Genomic DNA, 16862 nt, shown 5'->3' on the forward strand with positions numbered 1-16862 from the left:
CATCCCTTTTTGTTCCTTGCCTGTGTCGTGGGCAAGAGTGCAGGAGAGGAAGGCGTAGGCACCAGAGAACCGTGGGGGACATTGGGGCAGCCTCTGGTGGGGCAGGGTGGGGGCCTGGTCACCAGGTGGGGGCCTCGCCTGTCGCTGTGATCTGCCCCGCGAGCTGGGGGAGGAAGCTGAGTCATCCGCCTTGTGATCTGCATTGTTGGAGGAGACTGGGCTGAGAAGTCCGCCAGTCCTGGCAAGTGGGTCACAAGTCTGACTCAGCGCCCAGATGTCGTCCCTGGCTCCGAGTCAGCGGCTGTGCAGGCCCCGCGAGGAGGGGCGACTCCGGCCTCCAAACCCACTTGCCAGCACCGAGTGGCCCCGGGGAGGACCCTGTGCTGGCGCCTCTGTCTCCGCCATCTCCTTCCTCCGTGTGCCTTCGGTGGCCTCTTAGTCAAGTCTGGGAGAGGGACTCTGGTTGGTGTGAGGGCAGACAGGAACCTTAAAGAGCCTTTCTGGCTCATTCTCACTGCCCGTGGGCAGATGCCTGCTGTGGGGCGGGCGGAGTGGGGGAGGTGGTTTCCCCATGTGCTGTCTGCACCCTTTTCCCGCCCCGGGGCCTGACCCTCTGCACGTGGGGAGCAGCCACAGAGCTGGGGGAGCTGTGTGCTTGAGGCATATGGCAGCTTTGTGGGAAGGCTGAGGCGGCCAGCCTCTCGATGGGGTGTGTGGAATAGGCTTCTCGAAGCTCAGCGCTTGTGCTTGGGTTGACCATACGTTACAGCTGGGCATCTAGAATACACAGCGGTTTGGGGCTTCCAGGACGCAGACTGGGCATCCGTCTGTTTTCCCACTTGATGTTAAAGAGAGTGGAGAACTCGGGCTGGATGGTGAGCCTTCTTTCTGTCTCCTCCCCAGGGATCTGGACCATAACGAGATTTCGGGCACAATAGAGGACACCAGCGGCGCTTTTACGGGGCTTGACAGTCTGAGCAAGCTGTGAGTATCTCGGCACCGCCGTGGCTTCTGTGGAGCTGGTGCACCACGGTTCTGAGGCTCTCCCTGCCTCCTGTGTCCTGGGCCCAGCTGGAGCAGGGCTGGCTCGCACTGATCTTTTGTCTGGGAAGAAAAGTCTGAACAAGAGTGCCAAGGCGTCCCGGCCTCTCCCTGGCCCACCGTCTCCCACTGCCTGTGGCTAAGACCTGGTGTTCAGAGGCCTGTTGGGTTTCCTCTCTTGCTGAACTTGTGACTGACATGAAAACAACTACATATTTTTTGTCTTGCTTTGCACAAGGAAATCTTGCCCTCTTCCAACTGCTAGAAATTGTGTGAAATTCTAAAGCCAGGTACTGTTAGTGGTTTGGAGTCTCTGGTCCATACTTTTGTAACGTTAAAGAGGAACAGCCGTTACCATGGGCTAATATGACAGCACCACAGTTTTGTCAAGGTTTCTGTATTTAAGCCCCTAGAATTTGTCACTCATTCCGCAGGGCGTGTGTGTACGTGTGTCGTATCTAACAACCTCACGAGCACGCTATATCGTGCGCCCACGTTGTGGCCGAGGAGAGGCAGGTGAAAGGATGTTGCCGCAGACCGCACGGCAGGGAGGGTCAGCGCCAGCCGGTCCAGCTCCAGAGCTCGCACTGCTCTCCCTCGTCCCGCCTGCTTTCCCTCTGTGTGTCACCAGACCCCAAGGAGCCTCCAGGAGTGGGAACGGGAGTGGCTGTGACCACTGACTACCAAGTCGGAGGGAGGGTCCGGGCAGATGGCCAGAGGCAGTCCCCACTGCATCGCTCCCAGCCTGCTTGGGGACAGTGAGCCTAGCAGAGTGTGAGCGTCTGACAGCGTGACCAAAGGTCTGCCTTCCTTTTCCTTCCCCTAAAAAAGTGCCCCCTCCTCCCCGCCTCCTGGCCCCTTGACCTAGCAAGCTTGGGAAGAGCCAGGACGGCATAGAGGTGGTGCCACGAGGGCTGAGGATGCCGAGCAGCCATCCCACACGGGCCTCACTGCCCTGGGCCTGCCTGTCTGGGCCCTCAGTGACAGGTGTGGGAGAGTGGGCACGGGGTGGGGGGGGGGGGGCGGGTAGCGCCACTGGGGCCTCTGTGGGGTCTGTCCCCCCAGTGGGACCTGCAGCAGGGCTTCCCACAGGCTCTTGCATGTGAGGGCAGGTGGCCCCAGGAATGCTGGGGCTTCTGGTTCTGTGGAGTGCAGCCTGCGCCTGGAGCCTGGTGTCACTGCTATGTGTTCCCGTGTTTTGTCATTCTTCACCCGCTGGACCAGGTTCAGCAGTTCTACCTCAAGTCCTAGCCCGTGTGCCTCACGTGCCTTGTGCTGTTTGACACAGGCTCCCTGAGGGCAGCGCCTTCCACACTGACCTGGTCCCGAGAGTCCGGGGACCTTGGTGAAACATGCCATCTCCAGCCTCCTCCCACCCAGCCCCACTCATCAGAGTCTTGGGGCCGGAGGTTCTGTTCATGTTTCAGAATAAAGGCAGCAAGCACACAGTTGGGGGAAATGGGGACAGGAATTGCTTAATATGATTCAATATATGCACTTATTGAGATGGGATGGTCTCGTGGTTATGTTGCAAAAGAAAAAAAAATCCTCCTCCTCTTGGATGGAAAAACAAAATGGCATGATGCCTGTGACCTGGATTCCTGTTCCGCCAGCCGGGCTGGGCGGGGGGACGCTCCAGAGGTGAGAGAAGACTGGCACCACTGGGCGATGGGTGCAGCTGTGTAACGGGCACGGGTGGCGTTTGTGACGCTCCAGCTGCCTGTGGCGGTGTGTGGAATTTTCTCCGTTAAAGGGGGAAAGAAGGAACGCATACGCTTTCCCTTGATCCTGGGGCCCAGCTCTGGTTAAAAGCCACTCCCTGGGTGTGAGAAGGTGCCGAGGAAACCCTTAATGGACGAGGGAAGGAAGGGGCCAGTGCTGGACTCTCCTCCCTTTGGTCCCCTCCAAGCACCGCCTGGAAGCTCCCGGCCGTGACCCCGCGCTGCGCCGTGTGAGCGGCCTGGTGGTGGGGGCTATGGGGTCGGGAGTGTGAGCAGAGAAGGGCTGCTTCTCTAGGGGCGTCACGCCACAGATTCCCTCATCCTGCGGGGCTGCGGTCGGCGCTGGGTCCCTCCCACCCGGTGCGGGCTTGCCCGTGAAGCACGTGCAGGGAGGTGTTTGGGGATTGAGGATGGGACCGGAGATGTTCCTGCCTTCACTCAGTTATTCAAGGACCTGGGGTCCTTCCTGCCGTGCAGGTCAGACCGAAATTAAAGTCCATTCCAAGGAAGGAACAAGGGAGCAGCAGGGCCATAAAAGGCTTCCCTCTGTGCAGATGTGCTGGACGCAGCCCTGCCCTTCATGTTTCCACTTGTGGAATACAGCTGGACTGGATATTCTTCGGTCTGAGCTTCCTGGCAGGGCGAGGAGGTTACCAGCTCTAGCGAGTTTGCCCAGTTGACCTGTGATGATTTCGCTCACCTCTCACCTCGCCGCCACGGCCCCACTCATAATGTTGGTGGAACACTTCCTGGGGGTCTGCGCAGGGTCATGGTATGGGAGGCGGGAAGGAGGCTTTCTGGAGCACAAGTAGGAGCAGAGGGGAGTGGGTTAGTCACTTGTGTATGGGAGGGTCAGGCGAGTGGCTGCCCCATGGTTCCAGCTCTCTCCATGGCACTCCCTGGGGTGGGGCAGGGAGTGTGCAAAGGGGAGTGATGGCAGAAATGAAGAATTGGATCTTGCCATGAGGCCTACTGATGCCAGTGAGGCAGGGCAGGCCTGGTAGGTGCTGCCCTCATGTCTTCACGGAGGATGGCAGGGCCTACAGGGGGCTATTCACTGTCACAGGCAGAGGAGGGGTAGGGGAGTGGGGTCAACAGGGCACGGCCCCTCGGGTCAGTACAAGCACCACCTTAGCACCCGCCTGGCATCCATAGGGCTGTTAGCAAGACCTGAAAGGCCTTTAGGAGCAGTCAGAGATGCAGAAGAGGGTGGATGGCTGACTTGTGGGGCCTCTCTCTGGGAGCCCCAGATCAGGTGCAGGCAAGGTTCAGCGGCCCACAGTCGTGAGGACGGAACGAGCCTCCCCCAGCCCATGGACCCGGCCTTCCTTTCTCCCCGCACCCCACTCTTGGCTGGAGGCGGCCCAGCCTGCCTGCTTGAGCCGCGACCCCAGATGTCCGCCTGGAGAACGGAAGGGGGTATTTTAATCCACTAGCAGGATGATTAACCCCCACATAATTGAGAATTTGTTTTATTGCTATTGTTACCATTAGAAATAACAGTCTGCCCTCACTGTAAAAGAGGTCAACGTGACTAATATGCTACGGAGGAAATAAAGCACAGCTTTTTCCTGGATCTAGTTTACAGGAGATTTCCCTAAACAGTTAATAGGTTTTACTAGGACCTGGAGCACAGTGACCCGGCCCGGGGGATCCGAGGAAGGGAGAAGTCGGCAGGCTCTCGCAGACGCTTGGGTTTGGTGCTGGGCTAGCTTTGTGGTTAGGGAACGTCCGTCAGCGTGGCCACTGGATTTCTGCACGCTCGGGTTATTTGTTTTAGAATAAAAGCCTCAGCTGGAGAGAGTGCGTGGAAACTCTTAGGAGGAGGTCGTTTTCACGTTCACACAGGCCGCGTCCGAGAGCAAGAGGAGTCAGAGGGGTCCCCGGCCTCCCAGAGGCGGAGACGCAAGGCTGAGCTCAGAGCCGCTGGTTGGCTGCTTCTGGGGAGGCCCTGGGGAGGAACCTGCTCTAGTGAATTGGGGGGACCCGGCTGCCCCCCTGCAAGTGCCCCCGAGAGCAGGGCGGGGGACGCGCTTCCTGTGGCTTGTGTTGCCGGCCGGGCCTGTCCATGCGCAGCCCCGTCATCCCAGGGTCCCCCTGCACTTGCCTGGGGGACCCCAGGAGCCCCAAGCTGTCGGCCGCAGCTCAAGGCCCGTGTGGCAGCTCCCGCCCGGCCACCCTGGAAGGTAGCCCTGGGCTCGGCAGAGATCTCTGGTGGTCGGTGGGCTCCCAGACGGCACCAGGGCTCCTCAAGGGCCACCTGCCACCCCTCCCGGAGCTGGGACTCGGGCTCCGCAGCGGCCCCCGTTCCTAGGAGCCCTTTAGATGATGGCAGTGGGCGTCAGGTTGGAGAGCCCGCGAATCTGTCGGCATGGCGTTGGGGTGCGCCTGCAGGAGGTGGAGGGAATGCCCACTGGGCTATCACCAGAGTGTCTGCCGGTGAGGAGGGTGCCCCTCAGCCCCCCAAACAGGCTTTCCTTCGGACCACGTAGCCCAGCAGCAGAAACAGCATTCCTTTGCTCCGTGTGTGTTGCAAGGGGCCAGGTTTTGGTTTCTGGGAAAACTGGGTAGTTCCTATGGAGGTTGTGGTTGGAATTGCCTGGAAGTAGGGCCCCCTTCTCATGGGTGGGCAGTCCGGGGGTACAGGTATCCGATAACTTTGGAGGTTGACCTTTGACGACCTGTCTGGGATTTAATGAACTTCGGGCATCATTTGAAATCTGCGCTCAACAACAGCAGCAATGCATCTGGGCTCTTGCAGGCCCGCCCTGCACCCCCTAGGGGCCTTCCCATAGGCAGAGGCGCAGCTCACTGTGGCCACATCCTGGCTACCAGGGTGCATCTCAGGGGCAAAGAGCATTTTCCTGCCCTCTTTTTGCCTCCTTTGGGAACCTTTAATCCCCAGTTTTCAGCATGGGTGGTAGGTCACCCTGCCTTTGCATTCCCTTCCACGACTCCGCTGCTGTTCCCTGGAACGGCGATCAGTCCCCTCTTTCCCATGAAGCCCGTGGGTGGTCCACAGAGACAGCCCGGGCTGGTTGAGGGGGTTTCCACTGAACACCGCAAGGAGCCTTTTCAGGTGAGACGGTGTGTGCAATTGCAACCTGTCATCGCTGTTAAATTCGAATAAAGATAAAAGTATTTTATTTCAGAAAGGGGGAAGGCCTGCACACTTCAGACCCGTAATCTGAGTGCAGGTCAGATTTCTACCTGCCCCTCACAGGACAGTCTTATCAGATGGCAGTGCCCTAATTGTGTGTTCTCTTTCTCCCATTCCTCCCTTGTCTGTCCCCCTCCATTTTTGTTTTTTGGGTTTTCCCTGTCTCTGGATGTTTGGAAATGGCAGCACTCTGTTTGGAAACAAGATCAAGTCCGTGGCTAAGAGAGCCTTCTCGGGGCTGGAAGGCTTGGAGCACCTGTGAGTATCTCGCCAGACCTTCCTTGACCCACAGGCCTGCCAAATGCGGCTGCCGGGGAAGTCTGCTAGCAATTTAATCACATCTTTGTAAACTGAGAAACAGCCTATTTGGAAACGCCAGCTGCTTCCTTCTCATTATAAGTCAGCTTCAACTTTGGCCTTTATTTTGCCCATGCCAGGAACAGTTACAGAACATATGGCTGGTCGGTGAGCTCCTAATTAATGTGGCTGCTGTTTGGATAAATACCTCCTCTTCCCCACTCCTGCCCTGCCTCACCGTGGCCCTGGCTCCTCCACAGACCCCAGGCTCCTCACCTCGGTGCAGGCGATCTGGCCCGGCCCAGGCTGACTGCCCTGCTGCAGCAGCCTCACCGGGCTGAGCACACGGGGGGCTTGGCCAGGAGGGTTTCTCCTGCTGTGGCTGCCTCCGGGCGCCCGGAAGAGGATGGAGCCAGCTTGCAGAGTGGCAGATATGGTCACCATCGAGGGCAGATGCCCCTAGTACCCGATTCTTCGTCTGTTTTGTTTGGGAGTCCAGTTCAACCTGAATTCTGTTCAGAAAGGTTTTGCCTGCTGACTTGCTGAGTGGGTCTCAAGCCAGCTTTGATGCTGCCCCCAGGCTGGCGTGCCTCTGAGGTTGTCCTACGTGCTTGTCCCAGCCACGTAGAGTGGACTCGGGATGCGGGGTCTGGCTCGTATCTCTGGCACACAGGTGAAACCGGGACTACCCTGAAAGTTCCTGAGCCTCTCAGCTCTACACATGGCTGACTTGAAGGGTGCCCAGGGTTTGTCTGCATAAGTAAAGACTGTTCTTTTGCAGGAACCTTGGAGAGAATGCGATCAGATCTGTCCAGTCTGATGCCTTTGTGAAGATGAAGAATCTTAAGGAGCTGTAAGTACCTGGGACTCCATGGCCCTGGCTAGCCTGAGCGGAGAATTCAGAGCTAGAATTGCCTTTATTCCGTGATGTCTCAGTTCATATGCCCGAGGGAGCCGTTTGTATTTGTGGGTAGGCTGTCCTTAAAAAAATTGCCCCATGGCGGCTTATTCTGGGTTAGGGTCAGCTCACCTTTTCCTAAAGGGTCACATAGTATTTTCAGCTTTGTGGGCTCCTGTCATGGCAACTGCACTGTTGTCACAGAGAGCCGCCATAAATAATACACGAATGGATGGACGTGGCTGTGTGCCAGTAAATTCTTATTCACGAAAACCGGGCCTGCAGGCCATAGTTTACTAACCATGGCTCTAAATGACATGAAATGAATTCTCTTCTAGAAAATGTATAATAATTCCTTTAACGATGTCGAGGGCAAATTTTCCTCATTTAGATTTGTGTAAAATGGAGCAGCTGTATCGAGAAGGGCTTCTAGAATGAGTGTGCTGGCCGATGAGCGAGGCAGAGAGAATGTGTGGGACGGTTACAGGTAGCTGCCGTAGGTGGTGGTGCTGCCGCCATAGACGTTCACCACGGGCCCTTGGGTAACGAGGGTTGGAAGAGCTTGCCTGTGCCCTGGGCTCTGGCCAAGGAGCTCGTCTGGGTATTTAGGTGGCAACACCCGTGCTTCCTTTCTTCTTACGTTAATCTGATTCTGCAACCAAAAAAGTCTAGCTATAGTATTAGTTTCCGAAAGATTGGGCCTTTGGCTCTTAGAAGAGTTGACAGAAGGGTGGATGCCAGAGGATGGCTGTCTTTGTGTCCTGACCTCATCCTCATTCTTGAGCCACTCCTGGTGGGCCCCAGGGAGAAACGGGGAAGCAGGAAGGCGGAGTTCCCATACTTTAAGATGAAAGCAGGCCCTGGGTGACATCCCTCTAGATAAGTGAGGGGACGGGACGCCTTTTGGCACCTGCTTTATGGCATTTATGTAGCTGTTGAGTAGCTGCTCTTTCTTAGAAGGGTCAGGATCTTAGATGGTGAGTGTTCACGTGTACTTCTTTCAACTTTTCTTTGCAATTTTTCAAATATAACATTGGAAGTAATCTGATTGAATGGGAAAAGGGTATTCTGAGAGAAAAAGGGAAGGACACAGAGATTTTCCTTCTGGCCTCCCTGAAAATTGAGGTTTCCTGAGATACTTTTCTAGTTGGGAAGAACTGGCCCCTTCGAGGTGCTTAGGACTATTTAGGACTACCCCCCCCCGCCCCAAATATGCTCCAGTGTGGTTCTGGAGGCCCAGCCTCGGCCCCTGCCTGGGTTTCCCGCTGCTCGCTGCATGTGCCCTGCTGTGGCTGGCCCTGGGCCCAGTCCTCTGATGGGAGAAACGGTTAATTCCACTTGGTCATTTTCTTCCGCCATCTGATCAAGGCAGGTTGTACTGTGCACTTAGTCATGCTCTGGGTAAATTTCCACAAGCGATGATTAGAAACACACTTTGAGCTGGAACCATGAAAATGCACCGTAAGCCAGCAGAGTGATGGGACGGCTGGAGGCGGGAGTTGAGGAAAGCTGTGCGTGTTGGCAGCAGACAAGAAGGAAGAGTAGTGGAAATCTGCAAAGCCTTGGGGTTGCGGGCAGTTCCCAGTCCCGTCTTCCAACCTCACCTTTGTCTTTAAAGCAGTGTGTGGGGGATCCCTGGGTGGCTCAGCGGTTTAGCGCCGCCTTCAGCCCAGGGTGTGATCCTGGAGACCCAGGATCGAGTCCCATGTCAGGCTCCCTGCATGGAGCCTGCTTCTCCCTCTGCCTGTGTCTCTGCCTCTCTCTGAGTGTGTGTGTGTGTGTGTGTGTGTGTGTGTGTGTAGGGGAGGTCTGGGGGTCCTTACTCTGTGGCTGGACTTGTTCTTCATCTGTCTTGTTAGTCCTTTTTCTTTTTTCAAGAGAGAGTACCAGCACACATGCTTATGAGAGCTGGGGGAAAGGGCAGAGGAAAGAGAGAGAATCTCAAGCAGGTTCCACACTCAGCACAGAGCCCGACACCAGGCTCTGTCTCGTGACCCTGAGATCATGACTGAGCTGAAGTCAAAAGTCAGACACCTGAATTAACAACTGAGCCACCCAGAAGCCCCCGTTTGTGGGTCCTGCCTTGCTCTTAGGAAAGTTTTCTCTCCGCCCCGACTACCCACTCTCTTCTGAGGCCCCGTCTCCTCTGTGTGAGGCGGGCTTCCCTGTGGAGAAGGTAGGAAACCTGAAGCAAGCCAGACTGGCACTACACGGTGTGGGCTGTAACTCTTCCCACACGCGTTTCTGATCAATGATAGATGCCAGATTTGCTTTCCTTGCTGTGTTCCTGGGGCTCAAATGAAATAGGTCCCTGTCCCCCACACAAGTGCCTCAGCTCTCACAGCCATAGCCCAGTGGCTTCCTCGAGACTGACTCAGGCCTTCCTGCTGGTGACACAGAAGGGGGCAGTCGTGCCCCGTGCCTGTGTGATGGGGAGTCTGTGACGGCGCTGCTGACAGCGGGAGAGCCCTTCTCTGGGTGGCGTGGACGTGGGGTCTCCCCCCCCAGCCCCCCGTGGCAGGCGCCCGTTTGGGGAGCCGGGCCTGCAGCTACCCCGGGGCTGGCTGTGGGAGCCCTCCCGGCCCCGCACAACTCCGCACCACTCCACCGTGGAACAGCCCTGGGGCGACACCTCCAAGCGCAGGGCAACCTGCCCAGCAAGGACAAATGTAGAACTCGTTAAAAAGAAAAAGCTGATGCTGATGTAAAGGTCAGATGTGGCCAAACATCCCAGTTAGAGTGGCTCTGAGATCAATTATTTCAGTCTTTGAAAAAGCACCTTCCAAAAGTATTTTAGTATCAGATGGCTCACCTGGGAGCCGGGAGGAAGGGGCCGGAAGAGGAGGTGTCCCTGACTTGAGCTTGCAGCGGTTCCCCGGCACTGCACTCCCCCTTGTCGCTTACTAATTTGACAGTTCTCTGCTCGTGAGAAAGCACGGATAGAGGAAGACAGAAAGCCGGGCATTTGGTGGCCTGTTGACACGTGAGGACCGTGGGGGCGAGGGGGTGGAGGAGAGGAGGTTCATATGATGCTATGGACCTGCTCGGGACAGGCGTGCGCCCCCTCTGTGGCCGTGCAGGCGGCTGCTCCTTACAGGGGCGCCCGGGTTTCCTCCGCTCCGGCTCCGGCCTGGAGTCTTCCAAGAACAGGCAGCTAGACTCTTCGGTTGACTTGTCTTCTTGTGACTCCTCGGGAAGGAATGTCCGCTGAGATGGCGATTCCGATTTCTGTTTAAAAAGCTTATCCTCAGTTGCTGAGAAATGAAAAAGAAAATATTCTCTGTTTTGGTTGGAGCCTCACAAAACCAAAGTTGTGCATTCTCATGCTCCCTGGGCAGTGGCAGTTAACCAGCAAGCACTGTTCAGGGGGCGGGCCGACTTCTGCTGCCTCCTGAATCGCCGTGGCGTAGAGGTAAACACGCAGGCAGGCAACTGCCGGCGAGGCTTACGTTTTGGAAGTAAGGAAACCTTCACCTTTGCCAAATAAAAACCCAACAACAATATAGAAAAAGAGCCCTCCTCGGAACTTGTTTCAGAATTTAGATCACAGTTTCAGATGGGGTTTAGAAGCCCCAATAGCCGATCAGGAGTGGGGTGGCGGGGAGTAGAGAGGGGACTGCTCCTCACCCCGTCAGGTGGGCAACGGCTGCACGAGGTGAGCTAGTGCCCCCCCCCCAGGGCAGATTAGAGCATGGAGTGCCTGGCATTGAACACGTGTGAACTCCAGGGGTGGGGTACGCCATGGGGCATTAAGGCCGTGGTGTCCGTGTCACCTGGGAGCTTGGTAGAAAGGCCAGATCTTGGGTTCCCCCTCTAACGTCCGAGCCAGAGATGCACATCATGAAAATCTCCAAGTAGATGGTATGTCCTGCCCTAGGTCACTGGAGAGGAACTTGGGAGAAAACTCTCCCTTTCTGGATTGCTGGTGTTAACAACAGACGGTCATCAGAGGGGACTGAGGGAATATCCCTTTTCTGAGGTCCCACCTCAGATGTCCCTTTTCTTTTGCTTTCAGCCGTATTAGCAGTGACAGCTTCCTGTGTGACTGCCAGCTGAAGTGGCTGCCGCCGTGGTTACTGAGCAGGACGCTGCAGGCCTTTGTGACAGCCACCTGCGCGCACCCAGAGTCGCTGAAGGGCCAGAGCATCTTCTCCGTGTCGCCGGAGAGTTTCGTGTGTGGTAAGATTGTCTTCGTGATTTTTTTTTTTTTTCATGAAGGGCAGTGAGGCCAGGAAGAACCTCTCATTATGGGAGTGACTGCTGTGATCAGAGTAAACCCCAATTCCTGGTTACCAATCAGCTCCTGGATGCGATTTATTTCCCACTGAAACCACACATAGTATTTACTGTAGAGACGCCTCATTATGTGGTTCTTGGAGTATGTGCATTTAATCAGAAGGGAGCCTGTGTTGGTTCAGTTACAAATCAGAATAATCAGTTACTGGAAGAAAGTTGTGTTGTCTCAAGACGGCTCTAGAGCCCAGGTTGAGCTGTGAATTTACTCAGTGTATGAGGCTGGGGTTTTAATGTGTGTTTCTTTCCAGCCCCAAGAATGAAAGGTTAAACACAGGAAGAACAAGTCTCAGGAGAACAGTTACTGTAGTAAAAATAATTCCTTGTTGTTGACTTGCACTCTTGCTGTTTCTCCAAACCACTGAAATCTGCACTCGTAGCTTTACGCTTTTTTTCCCTTCTGACCGTTGGAGCATGGGTCTTGCCATCTTTGTGACCAGGGGTGATCGGAATCCCAGGTTTGGTTGCAAAGAGCACAGAAGATGCCGACCGGCTGGAGACTCTGTGCACGCGCACACACACCACACTCCAACCGAAATGCACTGCCTCTTGATCGATGAGACGTGGTCAGAGAATGAGATGAATTCTGAGTGGTTCCTGGTTTCTAAGCAGGAGTGAGGGTGAGATCAGAAGGTGATCCCCACTAAGCAGGTGGGATCAGAACTCCTGTGCAGGCGTGAGTCCACCTGACTTTTGTCCCCCGCCCAGTCTGTATGGGGAGTGCCTTGGGTGTGATGATCCTCACGAGGAGCTCCCCCAGCAGGGTGGGGACCCCTGCAGTCCACTTCTCCATCCTGCTTCTGGGGCAGAGCGTTAGTTGATGCACCTGCTGAAGTCTGAGTACAGCTGCCCCCCTTTACACCTCCGTCCACCACCATTTCTATACATAGTCTTGCCCTCCTGTGTGCTAATCCAGTCCAGCAAGAAGCCTTAAGGACACCCAGTGAGGTACAGCCCTCCAAAATGAACTTTCTGTACTGATCAGTTTGTTGGGACCTTTGTGCAGAATGTAAAATTGCATCTAGCTCCCGTTCCCTAGGACAAAATGATTGTGCAATCCACTGTTCACCAGGGAGCTGGGCCTTGTCCATCAAACTGTTAACCAACCTTCCTGCAATGGAGCTTTCTGTGTCTTCCTCCCTTTTCCTGTCACAGGTCATCATCTGCCCCTTTGGATAAGCCAGGGTGGGACTTGGCCCTGCCTTGCCCTGCCTCTGGCCTGTGGCCCTGGCATGTTCCGGGATCCAGCAGCCCTCTGCTCCCTAGCCCCGCCTCCACATCGTAGCTCAGACTCACCACCAAAACAGTCACCGGCTCTAAATGGGAATCGTGAAAAACACCTGGCAGGAGATCAGAGTTTTAAGCTGTGTGGGAGTCTTCCCCCTCCTTATTTATAAAATGGAAAAATTACCACTTCACACTCATGTGCACTGCTAGCATCAAAAAGTCAGATAACAAGTATTGGTGAGGATGGTGGGAAATTGAACCCTCCTCCACTGCGGGTGGGAATGCAGAATGGAGCAGCCCCCTTGGAACACAGCTTGGAAGTTTCTCAAACATAGTTGGGATAACCTGCTCCTAGCTTTGTACCCAGGAGAAACAAAAATATGTCTGCATAAAACTTGGACACAAATGCTCGTCGCAGCATTGTTCAGAATAGCCGAAGAGTGGAAATAATCCAAATGCTCATCACTTGATGAGTAAATAAAATATGGTATAGCCACGTCCTGGAGCATTATTAGGCCATAAAAAGGAATCGTTCATACATAGATGAACCTTGAAATATGTAAAGTTAAAGAAGCCACCACAAAAGACCATACCCTCTATGATTCCTTCCATATGGCAAGTCCAGAAGGAGTGAATGCAATGTCTAGAACAGGTCCCCATTTAGGGACTGCTGCAGGGGTGGGTGGTAGGTAGGTTGGTGATTACTGGTGGTTTAGGGTGGAGGGAGAAGGGATGGTAGTTAAAAGGTAGGGAGTCTCTTTTTGGAGGGCATGAAAATGTTTGGATATTTACTGTGATGATGTATCATGAACATACATAACAATCACCTGTGTTAAATGTGCTGATTAATAGTCTTCAGAATTTTGAAAAGCTGTATAATCCTCACTACTAATTTTAGAACATTTCCATCACCAGTAAAAGAAACTCCAGGTTCACAGCCGTCACACCCTGCTCTCCCATGTCTAGGCCCTGGCAGCCACTACATTGTATCTCTAGGATTTCTCTGTTCTGGATGTTTCATATAAATGGAATCCTACAATATATGGTCTTTTATGATGAGCTTTTTAAATTTAGCATAAGTTTTTAGTATGTATTAGTTCTTTTTATTTTGGGGGGAGAGAGAGTGTGTGAGTAAGCCATGAGTTGGTGTGGGGAGGGGCAGAGGGAGAGGGAGAGAGGATCTTAAGCAGGCACCACACCCAGCACAGAGCCTGACTCAGGGCTTGATCTCATGACCCTCAGATCATGGCATGAGCAGAAATCATCGGATGCTTGACCAGGGAGCCACCCAGGCGCCCCCTTACTTCATTTTTCTTCATTATTTTTTTTTAATGGCTGAATATTACATTGTATAGATAAACATTTATTTAGCCATTCATCAGATGATGGACATTTAGGTTGTTTCTAATTCTTGGTTATTATAAATAATTTTGTGAACATTCATTCACATGTAAATTTTTACGTGAATTCTCTTGAGTGCACACCTGGGAAAAGAATTGTGGGTCATAGAACTCTGTTAACTTCTTGAGCAGCACCATTTCATATTCCCACTAACAAGGAGTGAATGGTATCCTGCAACTGTGTTGAAATCATTTCTTAATTTTGATAGGTTTTTACTGAATTGCTGAAGATTCTCTTTGTATTTTATTGTTATGCCCTTTGCAAAAGACAGTTTTACTTCTTCCCTGCCAATTTCAATAGCTTTTTTCTGGCGTGGTTGCACTGGGTAGAGCGCCTCGGGTGCAGTGCTGAGTAGAGGTGGTGAGGGCAGACATTCTCGTCTCTTCTGATTGGGGGGGAAGCATACAGTCTTTGACCATTAGATAGGATGGTGTGCACTTTTCATAGATGACCTTTATCTGGTTAAGGAATGCCCTTCTATTTTTAATTTGTTGAGTATTTTCATCATGAAAGGGTGTTAACTTTGTCAGATGTTTTTTGCTGCATCTGTTAAGTGATCACGTGGGATTTTTTTTTTTTTCCCCTTTTCCATAAAGGTCTTTAATTTTGTTCTCATCTAATTTTGTTATCTGAGAATACTTGGCTTATACAGTAGAGTCAGGGACTGTTCACTCCTCACCTATCTTTTTGGAAGAATATGTGAAAGATTAGTGGTAATTATTCTTTAATTTTGGGTAAAATTTATCAGTGTAGTCATTTGGATCTGGCCTCTTATGTGAAGTTTTAAAATTTGTTTCTCTGTTTGGATTTTTTCTTGAGTCAGTTGATAGTTTGTCTTTTTCTGAAGTTGTGCATATATGAGGTTATCTCGTTTGTTAGCATGCAGATGGTTCATAGTGTTCTCATTCATTGCTATAAGGTTCGTCGTCATGTACCCTATTTTCCTAATTTTAGTGTTTGAAATTTTCTCCCCATCTCCCCAAACTCTGCGAGTCTAGAGTCTTCAGTTTTGTATTTTCAAAGAAGTAACACTTTTCGTTGATTTTTTTTTCCTCCATCTTTGTCGTTTGTTTCTGCTCTAATTATTATTTCCTTTTGCTTGGTTTGGATATAGCTTGTTTTTCTGAGTTCTTAAAGAGAAAGATGAGGTCATTAATTTGAGAACTTTCTTAATGTAGACATCTACAGCTCTAAATCTCTCTAGAAGCATGGTTTTAGGCTTGAGCTTTTAAGTTTTGGTACTTGTGTTTTCATTTTCATTCATCTCAAAACATTTTCTCATTTGTCTTATGATTTCTTCTTCAACTTACAAAAGTGGAGTGTAGTTTCCACAAATTAGACTCCCAGTATTCCTTCTGATACTGATTCCTGACTTCATTTCACTGTCATTAAAGACACTTTGTAGCATTTCTGTCTTTTTAAAAATTTATTGAGATTGGTTTTTTTAGCATAACATATGGTCTGTTGGAGAATGTTCCACGTGCACTTGAAAATGTTTATTCTACTGTGGTAGGGTGGAATGTTCTGTAGATATCTGATAGGTCTATTTGGCTAATGGTGTCATTTAAGTTTTCTGTTGCCTTGTTGATCCGCCTAATGGTTCTATCCCTCATTGAACATGGAGTATTGAATTGTACAAACTGTTGCATTGTCTGTTTCTTCAGTTTTCTCTGTTTCTGCTTCTTGTTTTGTGGAGCTCTGTTAGATGCACATATGTTTGATGTTTAGTCTTTGAGATGATCGTTTTACGTTATAAGAAGTTACTCTTTCTCCTTAGTTAACCCTTTCTGTCCTAAAGTCTATATTATCTGATATTAGCATAGATACCATAGCTCTCTTTTGGCTGCTGTTCCTATTTGTGACTTTGAATATAAAGTGTATCTCTTAAAACAAAAAAACATGTAGCTGGGTCATGGGTTTTTATCCCATTTTGGTAATCTTGCATTTTGACCAGAAGGTTTAATTGATTTGTTTAATGTAATTACTGATAGGATAGAATTTACTGCTTGCTGTTTGTTTCCTGTGTATTTTAGGTTTTTAGTTCCTATGTGTCTTCATTACTGACTGGTTTCCTATTAGGTATCTTTTGATGTACCATTTTCATTCCCTTCTTGTTTATTTTACTATTTTTTTAGTTTCTTTCTTAATGATTGCTGTGGGGATTATAATTAACATCTTAAATCAATCTAGTTCAGATTAAAATGAAATTAATCTCAGTGATTACAAAATTTTGCTCCTACTAAGCTCCATTTGTGGAGCTGCTCCTTTGTGGTACTGGTGTCATGTAAATTACATCTTTATTTATCACAAGCCTATCAACGCAGTTTTGTGATTGTTGCTCTATGTAGTTGCCTTTTAAATCAGATAGAAGGGATCCCTGGGTGGCGCAGTGGTTTGGCGCCTGCCTTTGGCCCAGGGCGCGATCCTGGAGAGCCGGGATCGAATCCCACGTCAGGCTCCCGGTGCATGGAGCGTGCTTCTCCCTCTGCCTGTATCTCTGCCTCTCTCTCTCTCTGTGTGTGACTATCATAAATAAATAAAAATTAAAAAAAAAATAATCAGAAGAGTGTTACAAAAATATTCTGTACTTGCATACTTACATATGTAGTTATTTTAATGGTGCTTTTTATTTCTTTGTGTGAATTTGAGTTACTACTGTGTCCTTTCATTTCAGCCTGAAGGATTCTCTTTAATATTTCTTGTAGGGCAGGTGTGATAGCAGTGCATGTCAGGTTTTTTGCTTTTAAATCTGAGAGTGATTTAATTTCTCCTTCACTTTTGAAGGACAGTTTTGCTAGATATAGAATTCGTAGCTGACAGTCTC

General features: G+C 51.4%; 1 protein-coding gene across 2 annotated transcripts in view; it reads left to right on the forward strand.

Moving 5' to 3' along the window:
* The window catches only part of LRIG1 (leucine rich repeats and immunoglobulin like domains 1), a 111323-nt gene that overhangs the window by 85533 nt on the left and 8928 nt on the right, over positions 1-16862 (forward strand). For both annotated transcript variants that reach the window (XM_072720500.1, XM_072720501.1), the window contains exons 9-12: positions 904-984; positions 6109-6180; positions 7001-7072; positions 11133-11296. In XM_072720500.1, the coding sequence (XP_072576601.1) occupies positions 904-984; positions 6109-6180; positions 7001-7072; positions 11133-11296 (389 nt within the window). The remainder of the gene's footprint in view (positions 1-903; positions 985-6108; positions 6181-7000; positions 7073-11132; positions 11297-16862) is intronic.

The sequence above is a fragment of the Vulpes vulpes genome, chromosome 9, assembly GCF_048418805.1.
Source record: "Vulpes vulpes isolate BD-2025 chromosome 9, VulVul3, whole genome shotgun sequence".
NCBI classification, from domain to species: Eukaryota; Metazoa; Chordata; class Mammalia; order Carnivora; family Canidae; genus Vulpes; species Vulpes vulpes.